Source organism: Electrona antarctica (genome assembly GCF_951216825.1).
Source record: "Electrona antarctica genome assembly, chromosome: 21".
Taxonomy (NCBI): domain Eukaryota; kingdom Metazoa; phylum Chordata; class Actinopteri; order Myctophiformes; family Myctophidae; genus Electrona; species Electrona antarctica.
This window is the reverse complement of record NC_136802.1, coordinates 1,261,477-1,284,357: the sequence shown is the minus strand read 5'-3', so window position 1 is coordinate 1,284,357 and position 22,881 is coordinate 1,261,477. Positions and strand designations below refer to the sequence as shown.

The 22,881-nt window shown below is 41.8% G+C and overlaps 2 protein-coding genes across 2 annotated transcripts in view; one reads left to right on the top strand and one right to left on the bottom strand.

The window, feature by feature from the left end:
• LOC306913784 (dolichyl-diphosphooligosaccharide--protein glycosyltransferase subunit STT3B-like) overlaps positions 1 to 22,881 on the top strand; it is a gene marked incomplete at both ends in the record, with an annotated part of 175,928 nt that overhangs the window by 76,828 nt on the left and 76,219 nt on the right. The gene's annotated exons all lie outside the window — the stretch shown is intronic.
• LOC306913717 (uncharacterized protein) lies at positions 1,408 to 14,554 on the bottom strand (the record flags this gene model as incomplete). Its single annotated transcript, XM_079490531.1, has 4 exons — positions 14,261 to 14,554; positions 3,783 to 4,014; positions 2,739 to 3,572; positions 1,408 to 1,418 (listed from the first exon to the last, which is right to left on the bottom strand). The coding sequence occupies exons 2-4, from the start codon at positions 3,952 to 3,954 to the stop codon at positions 1,408 to 1,410; spliced, it is 1,017 nt and encodes a 338-aa protein (XP_079346657.1). The 5' UTR covers positions 3,955 to 4,014; positions 14,261 to 14,554.

Here is a 22,881-nt window from a genome sequence, read left to right as displayed (position 1 = left end):
GGAGAGTAAAATATTTAAATCTAATAAGGGTCCATTTGGTTACCTCCCCATTATTTAGCTGAGGACCACCTGGAAGAACAAACATTGTAGACAGTGAGGAGCATACCCTATTGTGATTGGCCAGAATGAGATGATGTATGATGACATGTGATGACAAGATGCCCCTCACTTCACACGGGTGTGATTTTCTTTTATTCTAATGATCAAAAAGGTGAATGTACTCTTGAATAAATATACTGATTGATTCACTGTCTAATAATATTTTGATTTATTAATTGATTTACTAAACAGTGTAATGAAGTTACAGCACTGCTTTGCCTGTTAGAGTAAGCATGTTTATTTGTACATTTCAACAAGGAAGGCAGTGTGCTTTACACACACAACAAGAGCAATGTAAAGAGTGATGCATTCACAATAAAAGGACATTTGGTTTAGAATAGATAAGAATAAAATAAAAAGCAAACTGAATACAGACCCATAAACCTCAGTAAAAAGCAGCAGTAAACAGAAACGTCTTGGGCTTTGATTTGATTTTGAGTGTTGTAGATGTGACAGCAGTTGGGTTAGGTAGAGGTTCAGCCAGACTGTTGAACACTCAACATTGTTTTACTTACTTTATTTTTTAATTCAAGATATTTTTCACACACATTGTTAACAATGAGTTTTCTACATTAGCCGATGTTTTAAAATAAAAATACTACATCGAAGCTGTTTATATTGAGCTAACATTTCAATAACTAGTATTTGAAATAAAATTCACTGTTTTCCAAAATGTCAGTTTGTCACCTCCCTCTTCACATTCAATAGATCCCGTGATCTTTTGTGGCCAGATGTAATTTCCTGGGGTCTAGTAGGACTATAGAAAACAATAATTAAGAAATCGCTGTGCGATTTGGTAAAACAAATACATTTACCCTCTTTTTTTTCACTTGTTTCTTTTTCCTTTTTTTCTACTTAATGATTGCCTGATTGTTCCTATTGTAATAACGATGTAATGAGTTGAACCACGTGATCATTTTCTAAGTGGTTAATTGTAATTACTGGACTGGTCCCCACCTGGTTCCAGCCCTATTTAATGAGTTTGTTGCTCTGTGTGTTGTTAGCCCTGATGAAGACCGAATAGGTCGAAACATGTCGGTTTAATAAATATTTCCTCCTTTTGACATCAAGTGTGCCCGGATCTCCTCTTTTCTCTATAACATTTACCCTCTTGTTCGAATGTCCCCGCCCCTTGCCAAAAATACTTTCTCTAATAACCTAAAACATGAACCTTGGTTGAAAAAAACCCAAAGTTGTCCTTTAAGGTTTAACATGAGGAGAAAAACTAAAGATCAGGAGAATGGAGGCCTCTATTGACAGGATTGATTGAATAGTTTATTAGACATGAATGTAAAACAGCAACAGAGTTCAGTCAAACACTGATTCAAACACAAATCCACAACAAAAATCACACTTGTGTGAAGTGAGGGGCGCTCTTATCACATCATACATCACATTCCATGCTCAGCCAATCAAAGCATCACAAATGTCATTCGGCCAATCACTTTAAGCGTCTTCACTTTTCTGCCCTCACAATTTTATCCTTCAAGAAAAAAATCAATATCATCAAAAACAACAACAAAATATATCATTACAGGAAATAATGAAACACTAAATGTACATAGTGGGAGAAAGTTAGGAGGGGGCGTGGTCACCTGTTTAAAGGCGCAGTGATCATTTCCTCTTCACTGGGCCTGCTGAAAGGTGGACTTTCAGGCCTGTTTTAAAATATGTAAGTGATCATTTTCGAAATTACACTGAGTAATCAAACTCATTTTCAGTGTCGTCGAGTAATACAATATCATATAGAAAAAACATCACAATACATCAGAAGATCAGGAAAAGAAAAACAAAAGATATGCAACATTTTCAAAACGATCTCACAGTTACATATTGTGGGGGTCTGTACGCTCACCAAGGGTTTAAAACGACTTAAGGGTACCAATGTGGTCAGTTTCAATGTCGTTTGCAGGTCATTCCATGTATTTGGGCCACAGAAGCCAAAAGCAAGTTCAGGGCTAACTTTTGGTACCTTGAATTTGGGGAAACTACTTGACCGGGTGCGGGTGTACTTCAGAAAAGATGAAATGTATTTAGGACAATCTCCAAGCATGGCTTTATACAAGAACAGGTGCCAATGCAGTTTTCCAACGTTGTTATATAAGATACAAGACAGACAGAAACACACAACTTTCTTTTTTTTACCCCATGGGGTGAATGCAATGTTGTCTTAGCAAGTGACCTGAGTTATTAGGTCACACCGTTTAAAGTGGACATATTTTTTATTGTCCTGTGAGAACTGTGGACACGAAGGTGGCTCTTCAGATGACTTGAACGAAAGAAACTCTTGTCACAATGTTTACATTGGAAAGGTTTTTCTCCAGTGTGGACACGAAGGTGTTTATTCAGATTACTTGAATCCTTGAAACTCTTGTCACAATGTTTACATTGGAAAGGTTTTTCTCCAGTGTGGACACGAAGGTGTCTCTTCAGATCACTTGAATTGTTGAACCTCTTGTCACAATATTTACAGTGGAAAGGTTTTTTTCCAGTATGGACACTCTGGTGTGTTTTCAGGGAAGATGATGCAGTAAAACTCTTGTCACAATGTTTACATTGGAAAGGTTTTTCTCCAGTGTGGACACGAAGGTGTGACCAAATGGAACTTGAAGGAATGAAACTTTTGTTACAATATTTACATTGGAAAGGTTTTTCTCCAGTGTGGACACGAAGGTGTCTCTTCAGATCACTTGAATTGTTGAAACTATTGTCACAATGTTTACATTGGAAAGGTTTTTCTCCAGTGTGGACACGAAGGTGTTTATTCAGATTACTTGAATCCTTGAAACTCTTGTCACAATGTTTACATTGGAAAGGTTTTTCTCCAGTGTGGACACGAAGGTGTTTATTCAGATTACTTGAATCCTTGAAACTCTTGTCACAATGTTTACATTGGAAAGGTTTTTCTCCAGTGTGGACACGAAGGTGTCTCTTCAGATCACTTGAATTGTTGAAACTATTGTCACAATGTTTACATTGGAAAGGTTTTTCTCCAGTGTGGACACGAAGGTGTGACCAAATGGAACTTGAATGAATTAAACTCTCGTCACAATGTTCACAGTTAAAAGGTTTTTCTCCAGTGTGGACACTCTGGTGCTTCTTCAGGGAACCTGAGTCACTGAAACTCTTGTCACGCCATTCATCATCATCGTCTTCACTGGTCTCCTCCCAATCATCACTGTCTTCAGTGACTTCAGTGTCAGATTCAAGTTCAACTTCAATCTCAGAGCAGTGGGAAGATATGTGTTCTTCTTCTTCATCTTCATAATTTTCTTCTTCACCTTTCACTGCTAGTAATGTCAACGTAGACCCAACAGGTTCCTCTGGTCTTTGAAGTAGTTCCTCATGTTCCTCTTTAAGCTCCTCCTGTTCATCTTTACTGTGTGGAGGCTCTGGTTCCTCCTGGAGCAGACTGGGGCTCCTGTCCTGTTCAGGCGAAACCTCCTCTTTACACACAACCATGTGCTGGATGTCTAGGAGCAGAAACATAACATGATGGTCAACACTGGATTCCTAAAATGTAAATCCATTCTTCTTCCATGTTCCATGTACAAAATGAGCTATTACCTACCAAGATAAGATTGACTAAACCGTTACTAACTAGAGGTTATTACTGTTCTGAAAGATTTTAGCAAAATACATTGTTTCTTCAGGAACAATATTCTCTTTCACATGAAACTTACTGAGGTGTGGCTGGTCTTCAACTTCCTGTTTAATAGAAACGTCTTCGGCTTCCTGCTTAATAGAAACGTCTTCAGCTTCCTGTTTAATAGAAACGTCTTCAGCTTCCTGTTTAATAGAAACGTCCCTGGCTGAGTCTGGAGAGTTCATCTTCACCTGGGAGTGATGCATCATGGGTATTGTAGTTCTTATGAGTCTGGAGAGTTCGTCTTCACCTGCAGTCTGGACTCCGGTCTGAAATCAAGTGAATAAGGAAGGACTTTAATAACTGGAGACCTATAGTCCGGCAGCCAGGGGTTGGGAGCGGGAAATGTGGTTTTATTGGCCTAAAATATTGCCTATAATAATAATAAAACTTTATTTGTATAGCACCTTTCATGACATGAAATGCAGCTCAAAGTGCTTTACACAAAAAAGAAAAGAAAGGCAGGGCATAAACAATACAGTGAGGACATGAATAACATTTTTTTTAAAAGACAAATAAATCAATTAAAAGCAAGGGTGTAGAAGTGGGTCAATCGTGTCAAATGCAGCCGTTAGATCTAGAAGTAAAAGAACGGAAACATGTTTCTTGTCAGCAGACACCCTAAGATCATTAATTACTTTTACAAGTGCTGTTTCTGTGCTGTGGCCTTTCCTAAAGCCAGATTGGAATTTGTTATGCACATTGTTGTTCTGTAGAAACACATCCAATTGATGAAAGATGCATTTTTCTAAAACCTTGCCCAGAAAGGGCAGATTGGAAATGGGTCGGTAGTTACCCAGCACAGAGGGATCAAGATTGTGTTTCTTGAGTAAGGGCCTAACTACAGCCGTCTTCAGTGAGTCTGGAAAGACGCCTGATTGTAGAGAGCTGTTTACAATTTTTAGGATATCTCCAATCACACTGTCTAAAACCTCTTTGAGAAAGGTGGTGGGAATTGTGTCCAATGAACAGGAGGATGATGTCATCTGAGATATGGTTTTTCGGAGTTCGTCTTCATCAATTGTACAGAAAGACAATAGGCTCCCCCTGGAGAGATCAACCCTGGCACCATTAGCTGCTGTTTGAGGGCTTGAGCTAGCAGCAGCACCATTCATAATATCAGCTCTAATGTTACAAATTTTGTTATCAAAAAAGCATGCAAACTCATTACACTTAGCTTTAGAAGCCGGGAACGACTGCTTGTACGACTGGGGGGGGGGTTAAAAGTCGTTCAATAAGACTCTGGCATTTTTCTTGTTCTCATTAATAATGCCAGAGAAATAAGCCTGCCTTGCCAGACGCAGGGCTTTGTTATAGGCGACTGTTGACTTTTTAAGAATCTCTAGGTGGATGGTGAGTTTGTTTTTTCTCCAAGCTCGCTCAGCTCTACGACAATCTTGCTTCAGTGAACGTGTATGCTCATTTATCCAGGGTGTTACTCTGGTGTTCTGTTTCTTTTTAGTTTTCATAGGAGCCACTATGTCAAGAGCTGACTCTAGTTTAAGATTAAACATTTGGACCATATCATTCACTGGGGGAGTATCGGATAGGGGGGGGGCCAGATGACGAGAGAACTCGTTGGCTGCAGATGAGCTAAAAAAACGCTTTTTTATAGTATATTCAGTGATGTTTTTCTCTAGATCAGAGACAGTCATATTAAAACACAGCAAATAGTGGTCTGATAGCTCAGGCATTTCAATAGTCCTTTCAACAGTGATGTTCAGACCTCTAGAAATCACCAGGTCCAGAGTGTGCCCCTGTTTATGTGTAGGCCCAACAACATGTTGGATGAACTCAAAGGAGTGCAATAACTCTAAGAAACCCAGAGCCACCGCATTTGAAGCATCGTCCAGGTGTAGATTAAGATCACCTGAGATAAGAGTTCTGTCATAGTTAGTGGAACAGATAGATAAAAGTTCTGATATTTCTGTTAGAAATACAGCTTTGCTGCACTTTGGAGGACGATAAATGCTGATCATTGGGATAGAGGACTGACCCTGCAGTATTGTGGCCTGGTATTCAAAGGATGAAAAGCTGCCAAGAGTCAGAGCCTTGAATTTTAAAGTGTCTGAAAAAATTATTGCCTTTCTTAGCCTCGCGAACAGAGTGGATGAAACTGTAGTTTGCGGGACAGGCTGGCGCTAGGAGAACAGCTCCATCCGAGCCAAGCCATGTCTCTGTTAGAAAGATAATATCTAGCTTCTCTTTACATATTATATCATTTACAGAGGAGGACTTATTTGTTAATGACCTGATGTTAAACAAGGCAAGGTTTAGCTTGTTATCAGATTTTTGGGGACTGTGATGCCTGTGAGGTACATTAACCAAGCAGCATTCTCTCTTCAGGCTACTCCTTGTCTTGGACAATCTATTTGAAATAACAGTGGAAATGTTGTGAACCTCAACCTGTACGGTGATTGAAACACCAGGCTTTCTAGAAGCAAGGGGTCCATACATGTTTGTTGCTACGCATAATGGACCCTGTTCATATCAGTGATCAAATGTATTTTCTAGGCTATATGGGCGTGGCATATAGCGTGGGATTAACTCTGGCCATGGTACCTCTCCCAATGATAGCATTTTTTGGGGCTGTGGGGCTGGCCGTCCGGTAAGGGGGGGTCAGCCTTACTCCAGCGTTTATCAGGTCCATCATGCCCGGAGTGAATTTGAGGAGATGTATTGGTGAAGGAGTTTGAAATTCCTCCATTCGACATTGATGGACCTCTCGGCGGCCTCAGTATCCTCTCCACCAGGGGGCGCTGTGACTTCACGCTCTGTGAGTTTTTCTCCACCAGGGGGCGCTGTGACTCCACGCTCTGTGCGTTTTTCTCCACCAGGGGGCGCTGTGACTTCACGCTCTGTGAGTTTTTCTCCACCAGGGGGGCGCTGTGACTTCATAGGGGGTGAGTTTTTCAGGGGGCCATGCATCATAGGGGGTGACTTCATAGGGGGTGTCTCCATAGGGGGTGAGTTTTTCAGGGGGCCATGCATCATAGGGGGTGACTTCATAGGGGGTGACTCCATAGGGGGTGAGTTTTTCAGGGGGCCATGCATCACCAGGGGACCATGCATCACGCTCTATGTAGTCACAGAAGATGCACAGATACCAGGGGGGATGCACTTCCTCTTCTCCATCAGTCCAGAACACATCAGCAGGAGCTGTGTCTCCCCAGCTTGATTTGACTTCTCCACCAGGAGGAGCTGTGGGTTCACTATCTGTGGTATTTCTTTTGATTGATTCTTTATTTAAGTGTCATGCTTCCGAAGAAGCCCAGCCCATATGGACTTACAGGACACTTTTTACAGTATACATGAACAATAACAATAAACCGACATGACGGTTTGCAAACAATGATCAATTGAATACCAAACTGACACTCCAGATCCTTACGAGCAGATTACATAATATATAACATAAAATAAAATAAAATTACACCATTAGGCCTGTGACAGGAGACACATGTACCTACTTGAAGAGCTGGGATTGTCTTCTACTCCAGGCTCTAGAAACAAACTGGGCTGTCCTAAATACTTCATAATTAAATAACCAGTCTAACTTCTGTCCATCATCTTCCCAGAATAGATCAGGATTTCTTTGTTGCATTACCTCAAACAGTGGAACCCTCAAATCATCATACAGGGTACAATAAAACATAAAATGAAATTCATTTTCCACATCATTTAGGTCACATACAATGCATAATCTATTCTCTTCTGGGACCGCTGAAAACCGCCCTACCTCAATAGCCAGAGGCAGGATACCAGTTCTCAGCTGGGCACACAATGACCGCTGGTTTCTGGTCAGAAAGGATTTGACATACAGTTCAGTACCAAAACACTGTTTCATCTGGACATATGATCTAAGTTTTGGTTTAGACCATATGTCATTTGACCATTTATCTTTGTAATTACTAAATAGTTTTTGTCTCAACCTATTGATATTACCACAAAGCATATTTTGAAAGATATACGACAGATCTGCCTCTCTAAAAATAGAAAAAACTTCCTTCATCCAGGGGCCATTGTGTGCCTTATCCCAATTGAATACCTTTTTTGTTAACCTATCTTCTGGCAGATTAATGAGACGGTTCCACAAGCGGATCACTTCTCCCTTTTGCCTAGTCTCCATCGGTTCCCAACCCATGTCTCCCTGGATTGCAAAAGAAGGGGCAAATGCATGTACCCCAGGGAAACACCTTATGGCTCTATTCTGGATAGAATTAACCTTTTTATCATCCTTAAAAACCCAAACACCAGCTGCATATGTGAGTATTGGACAGACACATGCATCATAGAGCTGTGAGTATGTGGAATAACCTAGATCTTTACAAAATTTCATTTTACTAATTATTGACCCAACAGCTCTACCAGCAGAGTCCGCCAAGCCCCGATATGATAATGGACACATCAGGGTCAAATCTAGTCACAGCCTTTGTTTGTCCGCCATTAATTGCTGATTCCAGTGAGTCCATACATGCAGTCAGGTGTCCAACTTCAAGATCAATGTTGTCTTGGATCTCTTTAGCTTTGTTTTCTATTTCAGCTTTGAGTTCATTTTTATGTTTAATCACAAGTTTCTCCAAAGAGGATTTAAGGCCATCCACCTTACTATTCAGATCCTTTTTAATGGAGTTTTGCACTTGGTCAAGTTTATGATTCAGTGCCTTGAGCTTTGATTGATTGATTGAAGAATTTATTAACAGTTTGCAGAATTACAGTACATTTCAAGCACAAACTCAATACAAAGGCTGTTAACTGTGAGTGGACGACCCAATTAAGCATTACACTTGTTTCCAATAGGGTCCACCATGTTCAAATCATCAAAACATTTAGAGACGTACAAATAGACACTTCTATAGACAGAACAGGAATTCATCATAAAGGAGGTAAAAAGGGAAAAGAAACATATACAGTGAGGGGGAAAAAAAGGGGTGGGCGGTGGGGGGGATTCACGTTCAGCTCTGTTCATTTGTTTGTTTTCCTTGGAGGAGCTGCGTTGGGTCCCCAAGTCGGCTCCGTGGCCGTACCTTGAGTTGGCTGTGTGGCCGTGACCGTCTCTTGTGTTGTCCTTGCGTTGGGTCCCCAAATTGGCTCAGTGGCCATACCTTGAGTTGGCTGTGTGGCCGCAACCGTCTCTTGTGTTGTCCTTGCGTTCGTGTTTGAGGGATTCCGATTTTACAGGGGCCAGTTTCGAATTGCAGCCGTCCGTAGGTGCCCTTTGAGAGCGGTTTTGATATCCTGCATGATATCAGTGTTATCACTCCTAAGCGACATGGCAGCCTTTTTGTCTGCCATAGTATGATCTTCTTAGTATTCTAGCTTTGTTTAAACAGTCAGTTGTAAATATTTGATCAATGTCTTGCCTGTGCTGAAGCTGTAGCCTAGGCTTTGCCTGCTAGGCCGCTGCTGAGGCCTGGGCTTTGCCTGGAGGTGGCTGGTCTGCTGCTGCAGCCTGGATTTTGCCAGGTAGCTGGGCCACTACTGTGGCCTAAGTTCAGTCCCCTTCAGGTTCACAATTGCACTTGTAGGTGTAGTAGGATATCATTAACCACTTGTGAAACTTTAAAAAGGAAAATAACAAGGATTGAGCAGATATTTGTCAGATTAACTCCACAGGATCACAGGACATCACAGCACAAGCAGCACTCGGTCGGCCATCTTGACTCTGTCATATATTCCTTGTTTTGAGAACATCCTTGGCGAGGGGGAGAAGCTTGGCACCCGCCGCCACAATATTATCTGTTTTGGCTAGGGCGCTATCTCTTGATTCTATGTTGTGGAACAAGTTGCTGAAGAATAATTTAACCCCCAGCTTGTTTAGGTGAATTCCGTCTACAAAGAGGTGCCTACGGTCAAAGAAAAAATTGAAATTGTCAATGAAATTGAATGATTCTTCTGTGCATGCCGTTGAGAGCCATTTGCTGAGTGCATACAGTCTGCTGAAACGTTCACAACCAGTCATCGGAGGTAGTGGCCCGCTGATCCACACGTCTAAATCTAGGGAGCTGAGGGTGTGGAATAGGGCTCTGAAATCATTTTTTAGGATTTCTGACTGTTGTTTTTCTGTATCACGTGTACCGATGTGCAGTATCAGTGTTTTCACCATAGGGTGTGCAGCAACAACATCAGAGATTCTGTCATTCAAATCAGAGACTGTGTCTTTGGGAAAGCATAGAACTTTTGCTTTTCTCTTATTGTTACTTTTAACATATTTCACAGCCTGATCACCAACAATCAGGAATTCATTCATTTGGTCTCCATTAGCTCGCCTTTCATTTTCTGTGTTGTTGGTTCTTACCCTGCTGGATGTGGCGATATCTCTGTCATCCATCTGGAGCAGTGGGCTGAATCTGTTAGCCACCTGCACATTCTCCATATGGGGAGATATGATTTTTGATCTGCCTTTCACAGTTTTCCATTTTTGAAGGGGGGTGGACGAGGCTCTGAGTCGGGCTGGTAGCGTAGGCCAGCTGGTCTTATCGGGGCTCCGAGCTCTTCCAGTTAGTCGTCCTTTTGCAAGACTTCTTTCAGGGACAAAGCCAGCCAGCCAAGGATCACATAGTTGTCTATATAGGAGTGGTTGCACCACTCAAAAAGAAAAACGGACTCCCACTTCCAGGCCATTCATTCATGCCTTCATTTCACTACAGTTAGTGATAATAATAACAATACCAGGAGGGACTGGTGGTGATTTTGATGATGCTATGTAGGCCTATCAATCCATACATATTTATAGCAAACAACAACACAAGTAGGCTACAACCAACACAACATGGGGGTTCCAGTTCCACTGCTCCAGTGAATGTTGTATGTGCAGATAGGCTGAGATAGCTCATAGCTGCTCTTATTGGTGGTGGTGCCAATACTAATTTGTCTGGATCGACCGGGTTAACGGTGCTGGAGATTAGCTGGTAACGGACAGACGGACGGCAGGACGGACACACACACGGACGGAGTGCAAAACATACTCTCTCTCCATGCCTTTGGCCTGGTGGAGACAAAAATCTGATTGACTAAGATGTACATGTTAACATTACAGTGGACAGAGTACAAATCCTTCTCATTTACAAACTACGTTTGCACCTTTGACAACCTGCAGCTTGAAAAGGCCTTCAGCTCAGCTCTGAACTCTGCACCTGGCTCGCTGATAACAAACTATCATTACACCTGGGAAAAACTGAATCCATTCTCTTTGGATCAAATAGTAATCTCAACAAGGCAGATGGCATCTTGGTTAGAGTGGGTGACAATATTATCACACGAAAAGATGAAATTACCTACCTAGGTTCCATCCTGGAGGCAAATTTTTCCGGTGATAAAATGGCCACCAACGTAATCAAAAAAGTCAACCAAAGAACAAGATTCCTTTACAGGATCTCCTCACTGGTCAACAAAAACACCTTGAAGACCTTAACAGGAGCCCTCGTACAAGGTTTCTTTGACTATGCATGCACCTCCTGGTACCACAGCACCTCAAAGGCCCTTAAAACAAGGCTCCAGACTTCCCAAAACAAACTGGTCAGGCTCCTACTTGGCCTCACCCACCTATCCCACCTCACCCCTGCCCACTTTGACAGGCTGGAATGGCTTAGGGTCGACGACAGAGTACAGCATCTTGCAATGGGCCTGGTCCACAAGATTCCATACACCACCAAGATACCCATGTACCTGTCTAGATACTTCCTTAATGTTAACGAAGTCCACACCCACAACACCAGAGGGAGTGCAACGAACCATGTACAACCCAGATTCGGCACAAACAAGGGACTAAATTATTTTCGCTCCTATGCCACCAAAATGTGGAACGCCCTACCAACAGTCATTAAGACATGCGAATCCCTTGACTCCTTCAAAACCGCTCTCAAAGGGCACCTATGGACGGCTGCAATTCGAAACTGGCCCCCGTAAAATCTGAATCCCCCCTCACTGTATATGTTTCTTTTCCCTTTTTACCTCCTTTATGATGAATTCCTGTTCTGTTCTTTGTCTATATAGAAGTGTCTATTTGTACGTCTCTAAATGTTTTGATGAATTGAACATGGTGGACCCTCTTGTAAACAAGTGTAATGCTTAATTGGGTCGTCTACTCACAGTTAACAGTCTTTGTATTGAGTTTGTGCTTATACTGTAATTCTGCAAACTGTTAATAAATATTTCAATCAATCAATCAATCAAAAACGTTGTGAGCTTGTAGATCAGCTATTTGAACTATTTTAAAAAGGTTTTTTTTTATATTAAAAAATAAAAAATTAGTTTAGTGATAAGGGGTGGCGCAAGATATACCCCATAGTGACGGGAAAAGGGGGCCAGTTTCGAATTGCAGCCGTCCGTAGGTGGCCTTAAAACAAGTTACAATATTATTACTGCTGCTAGTGTTAACTACTGCTTGTTTATAACAAGTTACAATATTATTACTGCTGCTAGTATTAACTACTGCTTGTTTATAACAAGTTACAATATTATTACTGCTGCTAGTATTAACTACTGCTTGTTTATAACAAGTTACAATATTATTACTGCTGCTAGTATTAACTACTGCTTGTTTATAACAAGTTACAATATTATTACTTTTGCTGCCACAATTATGATTTTGTTATTATTTTGATATTTGTTTTTGGTATTTGTTGTTTGCTACAATGTGTCAGTTCTATATTATGTATATTTTATTTCTATACTAGTTTCTACACTTTTGGATGGTTATTCGGTAGAGGTTCAATTTCATTTTGCCGTCATTTCCGTTTATGTGACCATATATGGTGTAGAGGCTTGACGGCTCTCACAAGTCAGTCCAGCTTCCGTCTCCACGTCAAGCAGACGGGAGTTTTGTTTGTTCTCAAGAGAGCGTGTTGCCACTAAGGTTCGTTTTGTTATTTCTTCCCCATGTCATGCCAAGTTTGTCAACATTTCAGTTTCTATGTCATATTCCAGTATGAGTTTCATTGATCGGTTTGTTTATTGTTTTTCCTTTCAGTCCTGGTTGTTTGGTCATATTGGGTTCTAGCCCTAGAATGGCTCTGTTGTTACATACAGTATATACAGTATTTCACATACAGAGCCATAGAACGGTCGCGGTTACTTTCATGTCGGACGTTAACTGGGCGGCCTTAATGTGATAAATGCTCTGTTTGTACTCACCCATTAAATAATTCCAAAAACGTGGAGGGAAATATGGTCCTCTAGTTTTATATCCATGTGAAGGTTCTGGTACAAAACGTGTATTTAGTCAATTATCTCCACTTTTTCAAGAGATGCACACGGACGTCTTTCTCTCCGGCGAGACCGGACCGGAATGATCGATGAACTGATTTTACGAATACGTCCTGTTTACCGCAGACGTCATCACCAATTGACAAGGGAAAAACAAAAGTTTGGGTCACACAATTGGCAGGTGGTGTTATTAATTACCCAGCACCTATCGCAAGGCACCTGCCAATTGTGTGACTCAAACTTTTGTGTTTCCCTTGTCAATTGGTGATGACGTCTTTGGTAAACAACAGGAAGTATCTAAAATCAGTTCATCGATCATTCCGGTCCGGTCTCGCCGGAGAGAAAGACGTCCGTGTGCATCTCTTGAAAAAGTGGAGATAATTTACTAAATACACGTTTTGTGCCAGAACTTTCACATGGATATAAAACTAGAGGACCATATTTCCCTCCACGTTTTTGGAATTATTTAATGGGTGAGTACAAACGGAGCATTTATCACATTCAGGCCGCACACAATTGAATTCAACCAGGGACAGTAGCGACCGTTCTATGCCTATGATACATGAAAATTTACGAAGTTAATTAAATGATCACAGGCATTCTAGGTCTAATTGGGTTCCTTCACATTCATTCATCCCCTTTGAGTTATACGTGCAGTCAGTAGGGTAAATCATTTGTTTGTTTCCTTTCTTTATATTTCGTTTATATGCTTTATTTGTTGTTTATTATTTGATCACTGATTATTGTTTGTCTTTCGTCAGTTTTGACGTGGGTTTTTGGAGCAATAAAACCGCCAGTACATGCTACAACTGCCTGGTTTCAAATTCGTATCAGAGGGAGTGACAATTACTGCTGCTAGTATTAACTACTGTTTGTTTATAACAAGTTACAATATTATTACTGCTGCTAGTATTAACTACTGTTTGTTTATAACAAGTTACAATATTAGTACTGCTGCTAGTGTTAACTACTGCTTGTTTATAACAAGTTACAATAGTATTACTGCTGCTAGTATTAACTACTGCTTGTTTATAACAAGTTACAATATTATTACTGCTGCTAGTATTAACTACTGTTTGTTTATAACAAGTTACAATATTATTACTGCTGCTAGTATTAACTACTGTTTGTTTATAACAAGTTACAATATTATTACTGCTGCTAGTATTAACTACTGCTGTTTTAGGATCATTTATAACTAACAAGCAGATATGAGAGAAATACTCGTCGTGTTGTTCCATGTTAAAAGATGAGTCAATAATATAAAAGATAAATGTAGTAAAAACAAGGTGAATCAGTTCATCTTACCTGCTGTGTTTCAGGGTTGAGCTGCTTAACGAACACACTGTTTTCAAACTAGCACAACAATATACTTCCCAACAACAGTATCTGTCAATCAAACACGGATGGCTAATTTAGTGATTTATATCAAGTGGATTATTCAGAGAGGGTGGATTTCACTCCTACCTCGCAGAGAAACAACATTGTGAACTAAAATGGCCGCCCCCACCAATGAGTTTACCAGCTGCACAGAACAGAAACAATGGATAATACCACAGTGCCCTCTGGTGGCAGCAACAGTCAACTCACCTCCTTACATTTGTATTGTTGTAGTTAAATGAGGTGAGATGTGTATTGTTGTAGCACAACCCTACAATATGTTGTTGTTCCAAATGTGTTGTTTTTAAATGTAGCTCTTCTCACAACATTGATGACACAGGTCGGTTCTTTATAAACAGGCATTTATTTCAGGCATTCTTCTCATCCCTCCGTGCATGCCGTGAGAACTGTATGTTCACACAAAAAATAATAAACACATTATAAATAATCAACAGTGCATCACAAAACATAATATTGATCAAAATATTGAAATAGCCTACAAACATGTAGAAGTGCGCGATGCGCAGGTGAACGTGTCCGTTGTGTCCATCAAACAAAACAACAAAGATAATTCTCAATGGTAACAAGACAACTCACCCTTTTTGCACCTCCAAGTGAGTTGTCCGGACATCTCACCCCGAAAGTCCGGACAACTCACCAGACATCTCACCACTCTAGGGGTGAGTTGTCTTCACTTTTGGGGTGAGTTGTCTGTGAGTGTTTGGCTGTTTGTTTCTGTGAATATGTACCCTTTGAGCTCTTTTATAAAAACTTGAGCTTGTAGATCTGCTATTTTTCAACAGCTAAAGTATAACAATGCCTAAAAAAAACCAATAGGGGTTCCCACCCAAAATGTGTCAATGTACATGGATTTATATTAGTTTATCACACTGGAAGGGAGGGTTTGGTCGGACCTTTGGGAGGTTACATCAGTTCTGAGGCTGAAATGGAGGGAGTATCTTTTATCAACAAAGAGTTGAATGGAATTCCTGCTCTGTGTTTCATTTCCAATCCACGTGAAACTATAATCCTAAACAATTAAGAATCCTTCAGGATTACATTAACATTAAGGATCTCACTGTGTTCAGTTCACCACCCATGGAACTTTACAAACAAACTCAAATCACATGGTGGATCTGACACTTTTGAAACTTTAGTGTGACAAGTTCTTCAAACCACATCACATAATGCGTTTTGAGCTTGTAGATCTGCCTACTTTTGGAACTTTAGTGTAACTGCTTTGGCAATGTAAACGGTACCGAGACGACTCGCCCCTTTTCCAACTCGCCCTCGCGAAAAGTGAAGACGGCTCGCCACAGAATTTCGAAAAGTGAAGACGGCTCGCCACAGATTTTCGAAAAGTGATGACGGCTCGCCCCGAGCCGTGGAGAGCCCGCCCCCATAGTGTGGACAGCTCGCCCCACAGCGTGGATATCTCGCCCGTGTTTATTTCATGTTTATTTTACCTTATTTATCATATTAGAACATTGTTTGTCAAAGGAGAACATTTAGAACCAGTTAGAACCCGTTCGTTTGTTGTTGGTCAAATTAAAATTATGCATGGATAATGAATGGCTTACTCCCCTCCATTGTTCTGGAAATTCCATTCCAAGTACAGTACTTGAAATTATATGCACTCATGTTTACATAAGTACAGTACTTGAAATTATATGCATATATGTGCATATATGTTTACATAATGTTATCCAGTAACATTCGTTTTTGCATGTCATGGTATGGAGTTGCTTATTTCATTGTTTAGCTGGGGACCTGGAGCCTGTGAAATCTTTCACAGACTTACAGTGCCACCAACAGGTGGATTTTTGAAAATGACTCAAATCATGAAGGCAATTTACGTGGAATCTTTCACAGACTTTCATACTAGTCTACTACTACTAGCCATATGCACTCATGTTTATGTTGCATGTCATGGTAGGCCCACCTGCAATTTTGTTGTTGTACTAATATACATAATAACATAATAATATAGGCCTACCTGCAATTTTGCATTTATTTCAGCAGGTGGCACTAAAGTTCTTGTTGCTTCCCACTTACATAAAATTGTATTATTTATTTCAGCAGGTGGCACTAAAGTTCTTGTTGCTTCCCACTTACATAAAATTGCCTGCCTGTTATTGTATGCTGTGTGTGTGTGTGTGTCAAGTTCTTGTTGCTTCCCACTTACATAAAATTGCCTGCCAGACACCTTTGATGATGGGCCATTCTGTAGAACAGGTAGCCTACAGAATGCAAATGCTCCAACCTCAATACAGGTCCATATAGTCTTATAGATTACAGGAATTTAAAACCTTAGACTATGATGGCCTGCCAGACACCTTTGATGATGGGCCATTCTGTAGAACAGAATCCCAGAATTCCATGCCAGATACCTTTGATGATGGGCCATTCTGTAGAACAGAATTCCATGAATTAAGTCAATGAATCAATGATGGCCTGGAATGTAGCCTACAGAATGCAAATGCTCCAACCTCAATACAGATCCATATAGTATACTTTTTTTGCTGCTAGTATTGAAGTAGCGTTGTGTATATATATTTTTGTTCAACTTTTTTTCTTCTAGTATTGAAGAAGTGTTGTATATATTTTTTTTGTTCAACTATTTTTTAAAGTGGCATCTGTATATATTATTTCTCTCAAATAAATGGTTACATTCCTACAGTTGATCTGTTGTTGTTGTTCTTGTTGTAGTAACGACCCAGCACACTCAAACAAAAGAGGCTGATGACCCCCCTTGGGCCTCCTCCACTCTCACTATAACTAGACACATACCCCCCCCCCCCCCCCCCTCTCTCTCTGTTTAAAAGTACAGGAAAAATCTCAAAGTACAAATATAGCACAGGTAAAAATCTCTCTCTCTCTCTGTTTAAAAGTAGGCTACTATTGTGAATCAGTGGACCATGGCAGCTTAAACACAACTCTTCTTTACTTTCAAAACTCAGAGTCAATAATAAGGCAAAGCAACATCATCACACATCATGTTGTATGTCAAGACTGAAGTAGTCGATCCCAGATAATCCCCCCAATCATCACAAACAACACAGGAATATGCAAGAGCGCAGCACAATCAAACAGCTGTCAGTGAGACATAACAGCTACATGTAAAAAATCTCTCTCTCTCTTTGTTGGGGCGACTTCTCCAGACTTTTGGGCGAATTCTCCGGACTTTTGGGGGCGAATTCTCCGCGCGTTGGGGCGACCGCTCTTCCCGTTGGGGCGACCGCTCTTCCCGTTGAGGCGACCGATCTTCGCTGCTTTGGGCGAGTTGGAAAAGGGGCGAGCCGTCTCGTATTCATGTAAACGTATGTTTTCTCATGCCAATAAAGCCCTTTGAATTGAAAATTGAATTGTAACACTAGCAGATCTACAAGTTCTTCAAACCACATCACATAATGCATTTTGAGCTTGTAGATCTGCTACTTCAGTACCAGAGATCAGAACCCAGAGGAGAACAGTGCAACAAAATGTTGTCCAGCAGGGGGAGTGGTTTCACCAGGCTAACAGCGATGAGGACCAGGAGAGAACAGTGCAACAAAATGTTGTCCAGCAGAGGGAGTGGTTTCACCAGGCTAACAGCGATGAGAACCAGGAGAGAACAGTGCAACAAAATGTTGTCCAGCAGGGGGAGTGGTTTCACCAGGCTAACAGCGATGAGGACCAGGAGAGAACAGTGCAACAAAATGTTGTCCAGCAGGGGGAGTGGTTTCACCAGGCTAACAGCGATGAGGACCAGGAGAGAACAGTGCAACAAAATGTTGTCCAGCAGGGGGAGTGGTTTCACTAGGCTAACAGCGATGAGGACCAGGAGAGAACAGTGCAACAAAATGTTGTCCAGCAGGGGGAGTGGTTTCACCAGGCTAACAGCGATGAGGACCAGGAGAGAACAGTGCAACAAACAAAGTGAAAGAGAAGAACTGGGCTGTATATAATTATATATAGACACAGAGCTAACAGCACACAGCTGAACACAATGGTTAATTAGCACAGGATTGGCTGAAGCACCAACAGCTCACACAGGATTGGCTGAATCGCCAACAGCTCACACAGGATTGGCTGAATCGCCAACAGCTCACACAGGATTGGCTGAATCGCCAACAGCTCACACAGGATTGGCTGAAGCGCCAAGAGCTCACCGGTGGGTGGACAGCGTTAACTAGCCTGGTTAATAAACCAGACCGAATCAGCCGTTGGCCTACCAGCGGAGTGTTGTGTGATATTAGTCTGGTTTATTAACCAGGCTAAGCGTTAACGACCTTAGAGTATATGAATAGAGACGTCACCTGAGTTCTCCTCCCATCCACTTGCATTAAGTTGCTCAAAAGCGCATGAGGCGATTTCACTCCTCCTTCCTTGTAGGAACAGAGTGCATTCTGGGATTGATTGGGCCAAACACATGAACGCGCTGCCATTGTACTGAAACTGCGTTCACATGTCATCATGAACGTGCGCAATGATAGTCAACGGACCAGCTTTGGCCCAGGCTGCAATACCAAATTCGGCCACTATGTCCATTGCGCCTCAGGGTTTCCTCCGGGTGCCGTCTCTATTCATATATACTCTAAGGTTAACGACACACAGGATGGGTGAGTCAAGACAGGAAGCATCTACTAGGGAGGAACAGGAAACACTAGGACGGCACTTCAAAATAAAGGAGTATACTTTAAAACTAGTCACGACTCCTTGAAACGAAACAGTTTTAACCCATTCAGGACGGGAACCCCTTTTGGTGTTTTAAGCATTGTGTTATACTTTAGCTATTGAAAAATAGCAGATCTACAAGCTCATAGCGCGGCACCGAGTGCTACGCTACGAGATTGTAGATCTGCTATATTTGAAAGATCGTGGAAATGTGTCTCAAATCTTTGAATATATATTCTTTCAGAGCGAATGTTTTTAACTCAAATCTTTGCTTCTGGAACAACATATTTTCAGGTGGGGATCGACGGCCAATTACATAATAGTTTGTTGGGGTCCTTGACATGAAAAACTTTGAGAACCACTGACATAGAAACATGGGGTTTTCTGAAAACTGTCAGGATTTAGAAGACTGTAGAATCGTCCTCCTTCCAACTGCCTTTGGGGATAATGGTTGCAAGTAGTAAAAAGGAGAAAATAATAGAAAATATAGCTGCAAGCGACAAAAACAGGGGCCACTAAGGCATGCAGCAATACAAAGAACATGTACAGAACTTTTCTGAACAATTTCTCTGAGTCCTTCAGTAGCCACTCCTACACCGACATGACCAAATTAGGGCAGTGGTGGTTTAACGAGCTCGTCTAACCTCGTTGAACCTGCAGCCGTCGCTGGTATTTACATCTCGTTGTCCGTCTGTTACTAAATCACTTACACAAAAACATGATGTCATGGTTTTACTGGAATGACTCTTAAATCCATGAGCCACAGCAGTACACAGTACACACAGAGCAGTGGTTTCAATTACAAGGACCCCCAGTTTGACATGCATTAGTCTACGGACCCCCATTTAATGACTATCTCTGGGACCCCCAGTTTGACATGCATTAGTCTACGGACCCCCATTTAATGACTATCTCTGGGACCCCCAGTTTGACATGCATTAGTCTACGGACCCCCATTTAATGACTATCTCTGGGACCCCCAGTTTATATTGTAAAATCACTGTTTAACTGTGTACAAATGGAACCAAATGGACCCGTTATTTGTACACTCTCAGAGTTACAGACCCATAAGGGTCCATTTGGTTCCATGTGTACACTCTCAGAGTTACAGACCCATAAGGGTCCATTTGGTTCCATGTGTACACTCTCAGAGTTACAAACCCATAAGGGTCCATTTGGTTCCATGTGTACACTCTCAGAGTTACAAACCCATAAGGGTCCATTTGGTTCCATGTGTACACTCTCAGAGTTACAAACCCATAAGGGTCCATTTGGTTCCATTTGTACAATCTCAGAGTTACAGACCCATAAGGGTCCATTTTGTTCCAAACTATCATTTAGCTGGGGACCCCCTGGAACTCCCTCAAGGACCCCTGGGAACCACTGGTGTATAGCAGTGGTTCTCATCCTTTTCAGGCCATGACCCCCCCAAAAAAACTGGGACCCCCCCCCCCCCCCCCCCCGAGAAGCACTTGGAATGGTAGTTGTTGAGGTATTACATTTTTATTTTTATATATATATATATATATATATATATATAAAAATATAAAGTTATATAAATATAAAGCTCGCTTGTAGATCGACTGTTTTCACTTTGTTCCCCCCTCTTTCTTTATATTATTTGACCAAATGTTTCACCTGTTTCTATAGTTGATTACTTTTGATGCAATACTGGTGTTTGCCCTTTCTTTCTTTCTTTCTTTCTTTTTCTTTCTTTCTTTGTTGAGGTATAAAAAAAAAGGTCTTAAAAGTCCTTTAAATGGTCACTTCACTGTCATCTGGGGACCCACTCAAAGCCATGTGGGGACCCCCCCAGGGGTCCCGACCCACAGGTTGAGAACCACTGGTTGTGTTAGTACAGATATGTAACTCGCCCCAATCTCCAGCAGCAGCAGCGAGGCTGCTGGGAAAGATTAACCGTCCAGAAACACATTTTGAAATGCCACCGCGCACACGTTGGAAACCACACCCCTCTTCAGGGGCAGGAATGGTTCGGTCCTCTCTCCAGCTCGACGCCCATTGGCCGAGACCTGGACATGGTCAGAGATGGGTATAGAGAGAGAGACGACATTGAGGGGTCAGAAAACTCAGCGCTGTTCATGCAGCCTGGATGGAGAGGGACAAGCTGGATTTGGAAATACATTGTTTTCAACGAGGGTGGCGCAGATATCAGCACTTTTAGGCAATGTGTACAACATGACAACTGTTTTAAAGTATTGTACAGTGACAACTAAAGTCTCTGTATGTTTATGTTGTACTATTACTAAAGAACGATCTAAAATAAAGGGATTTAAGATCATTAAAGCTGGGCTGTTGCCCTGAGTCCAGTACATTCTGCCAACTTCCGGTCTGCCAGGACTTTGTCCCTCTTCGCCAATAGAAGTCTTATGTAGGAGAGCCTCCATTGGACTGAAGCCAATAGAAGTATATGTAGGAGAGCCTCCATTGGACTGAAGCCAATAGAAGTCTATGTAGGAGAGCCTCCATTGGACTGAAGCCAATAGAAGTCTATGTAGGAGAGCCTCCATTGGACTGAAGCCAATAGGAGTCTATGTAGGAGAGCCTCCATTGGACTGAAGCCAATAGAAGTATATGTAGGAGAGCCTCCATTGGACTGAAGCCAATAGAAGTCTATGTAGGAGAGCCTCCATTGGACTGAAGCCAATAGAAGTCTATGTAGGAGAGCCTCCATTGGACTGAAGCCAATAGAAGTCTATGTAGGAGAGCCTCCATTGGACTGAAGCCAATAGAAGTATATGTAGGAGAGCCTCCATTGGACTGAAGCCAATAGAAGTCTATGTAGGAGAGCCTCCATTGGACTGAAGCCAATAGAAGTCTATGTAGGAGAGCCTCCATTGGACTGAAGCCAATAGAAGTCTATGTAGGAGAGCCTCCATTGGACTGAAGCCAATAGAAGTCTATGTAGGAGAGCCTCCATTGGACTGAAGCCAATAGAAGTCTATGTAGGAGAGCCTCCATTGGACTGAAGCCAATAGAAGTCTATGTAGGAGAGCCTCAATTGGACTGAAGCCAATATAAGTCTATGTAGGAGAGCCTCCATTGGACTGAAGCCAATAGAAGTCTATGTAGGAGAGCCTCCCTTGGACTGAAGCCAATAGAAGTCTATGTAGGAGAGCCTCCATTGGACTGAAGCCAATATAAGTCTATGTAGGAGAGCCTCCATTCGACTGAAGCCAATATAAGTCTATGTAGGAGAGCCTCCATTGGACTGAAGCCAATAAAAGTCTATGTAGGAGAGCCTCCATTGGACTGAAGCCAATAGAAGTCTATGTAGGAGAGCCTCCATTGGACTGAAGCCAATAGAAGTCTATGTAGGAGAGCCTCCATTGGACTGAAGCCAATAGAAGTCTATGTAGGAGAGCCTCCATTGGACTGAAGCCAATAGAAGTCTATGTAGGAGAGCCTCCATTGGACTGAAGCCAATAGAAGTCTATGTAGGAGAGCCTCCATTGGACTGAAGCCAATAGAAGTCTATGTAGGAGAGCCTCCATTGGACTGAAGCCAATAGAAGTCTATGTAGGAGAGCCTCCATTGGACTGAAGCCAATAGAAGTCTATGTAGGAGAGCCTCCATTGGACTGAAGCCAATAGAAGTCTATGTAGGAGAGCCTCCATTGGACTGAAGCCAATAGAAGTCTATGTAGGAGAGCCTCCATTGGACTGAAGCCAATAGTAGTCTATGTAGGAGAGCCTCCATTGGACTGAAGCCAATAGAAGTCTATGTAGGAGAGCCTCCATTGGACTGAAGCCAATAGAAGTCTATGTAGGAGAGCCTCCATTGGAATGAAGCCAATAGAAGTCTATGTAGGAGAGCCTCCATTGGACTGAAGCCAATAGAAGTCTATGTAGGAGAGCCTCCATTGGACTGAAGCC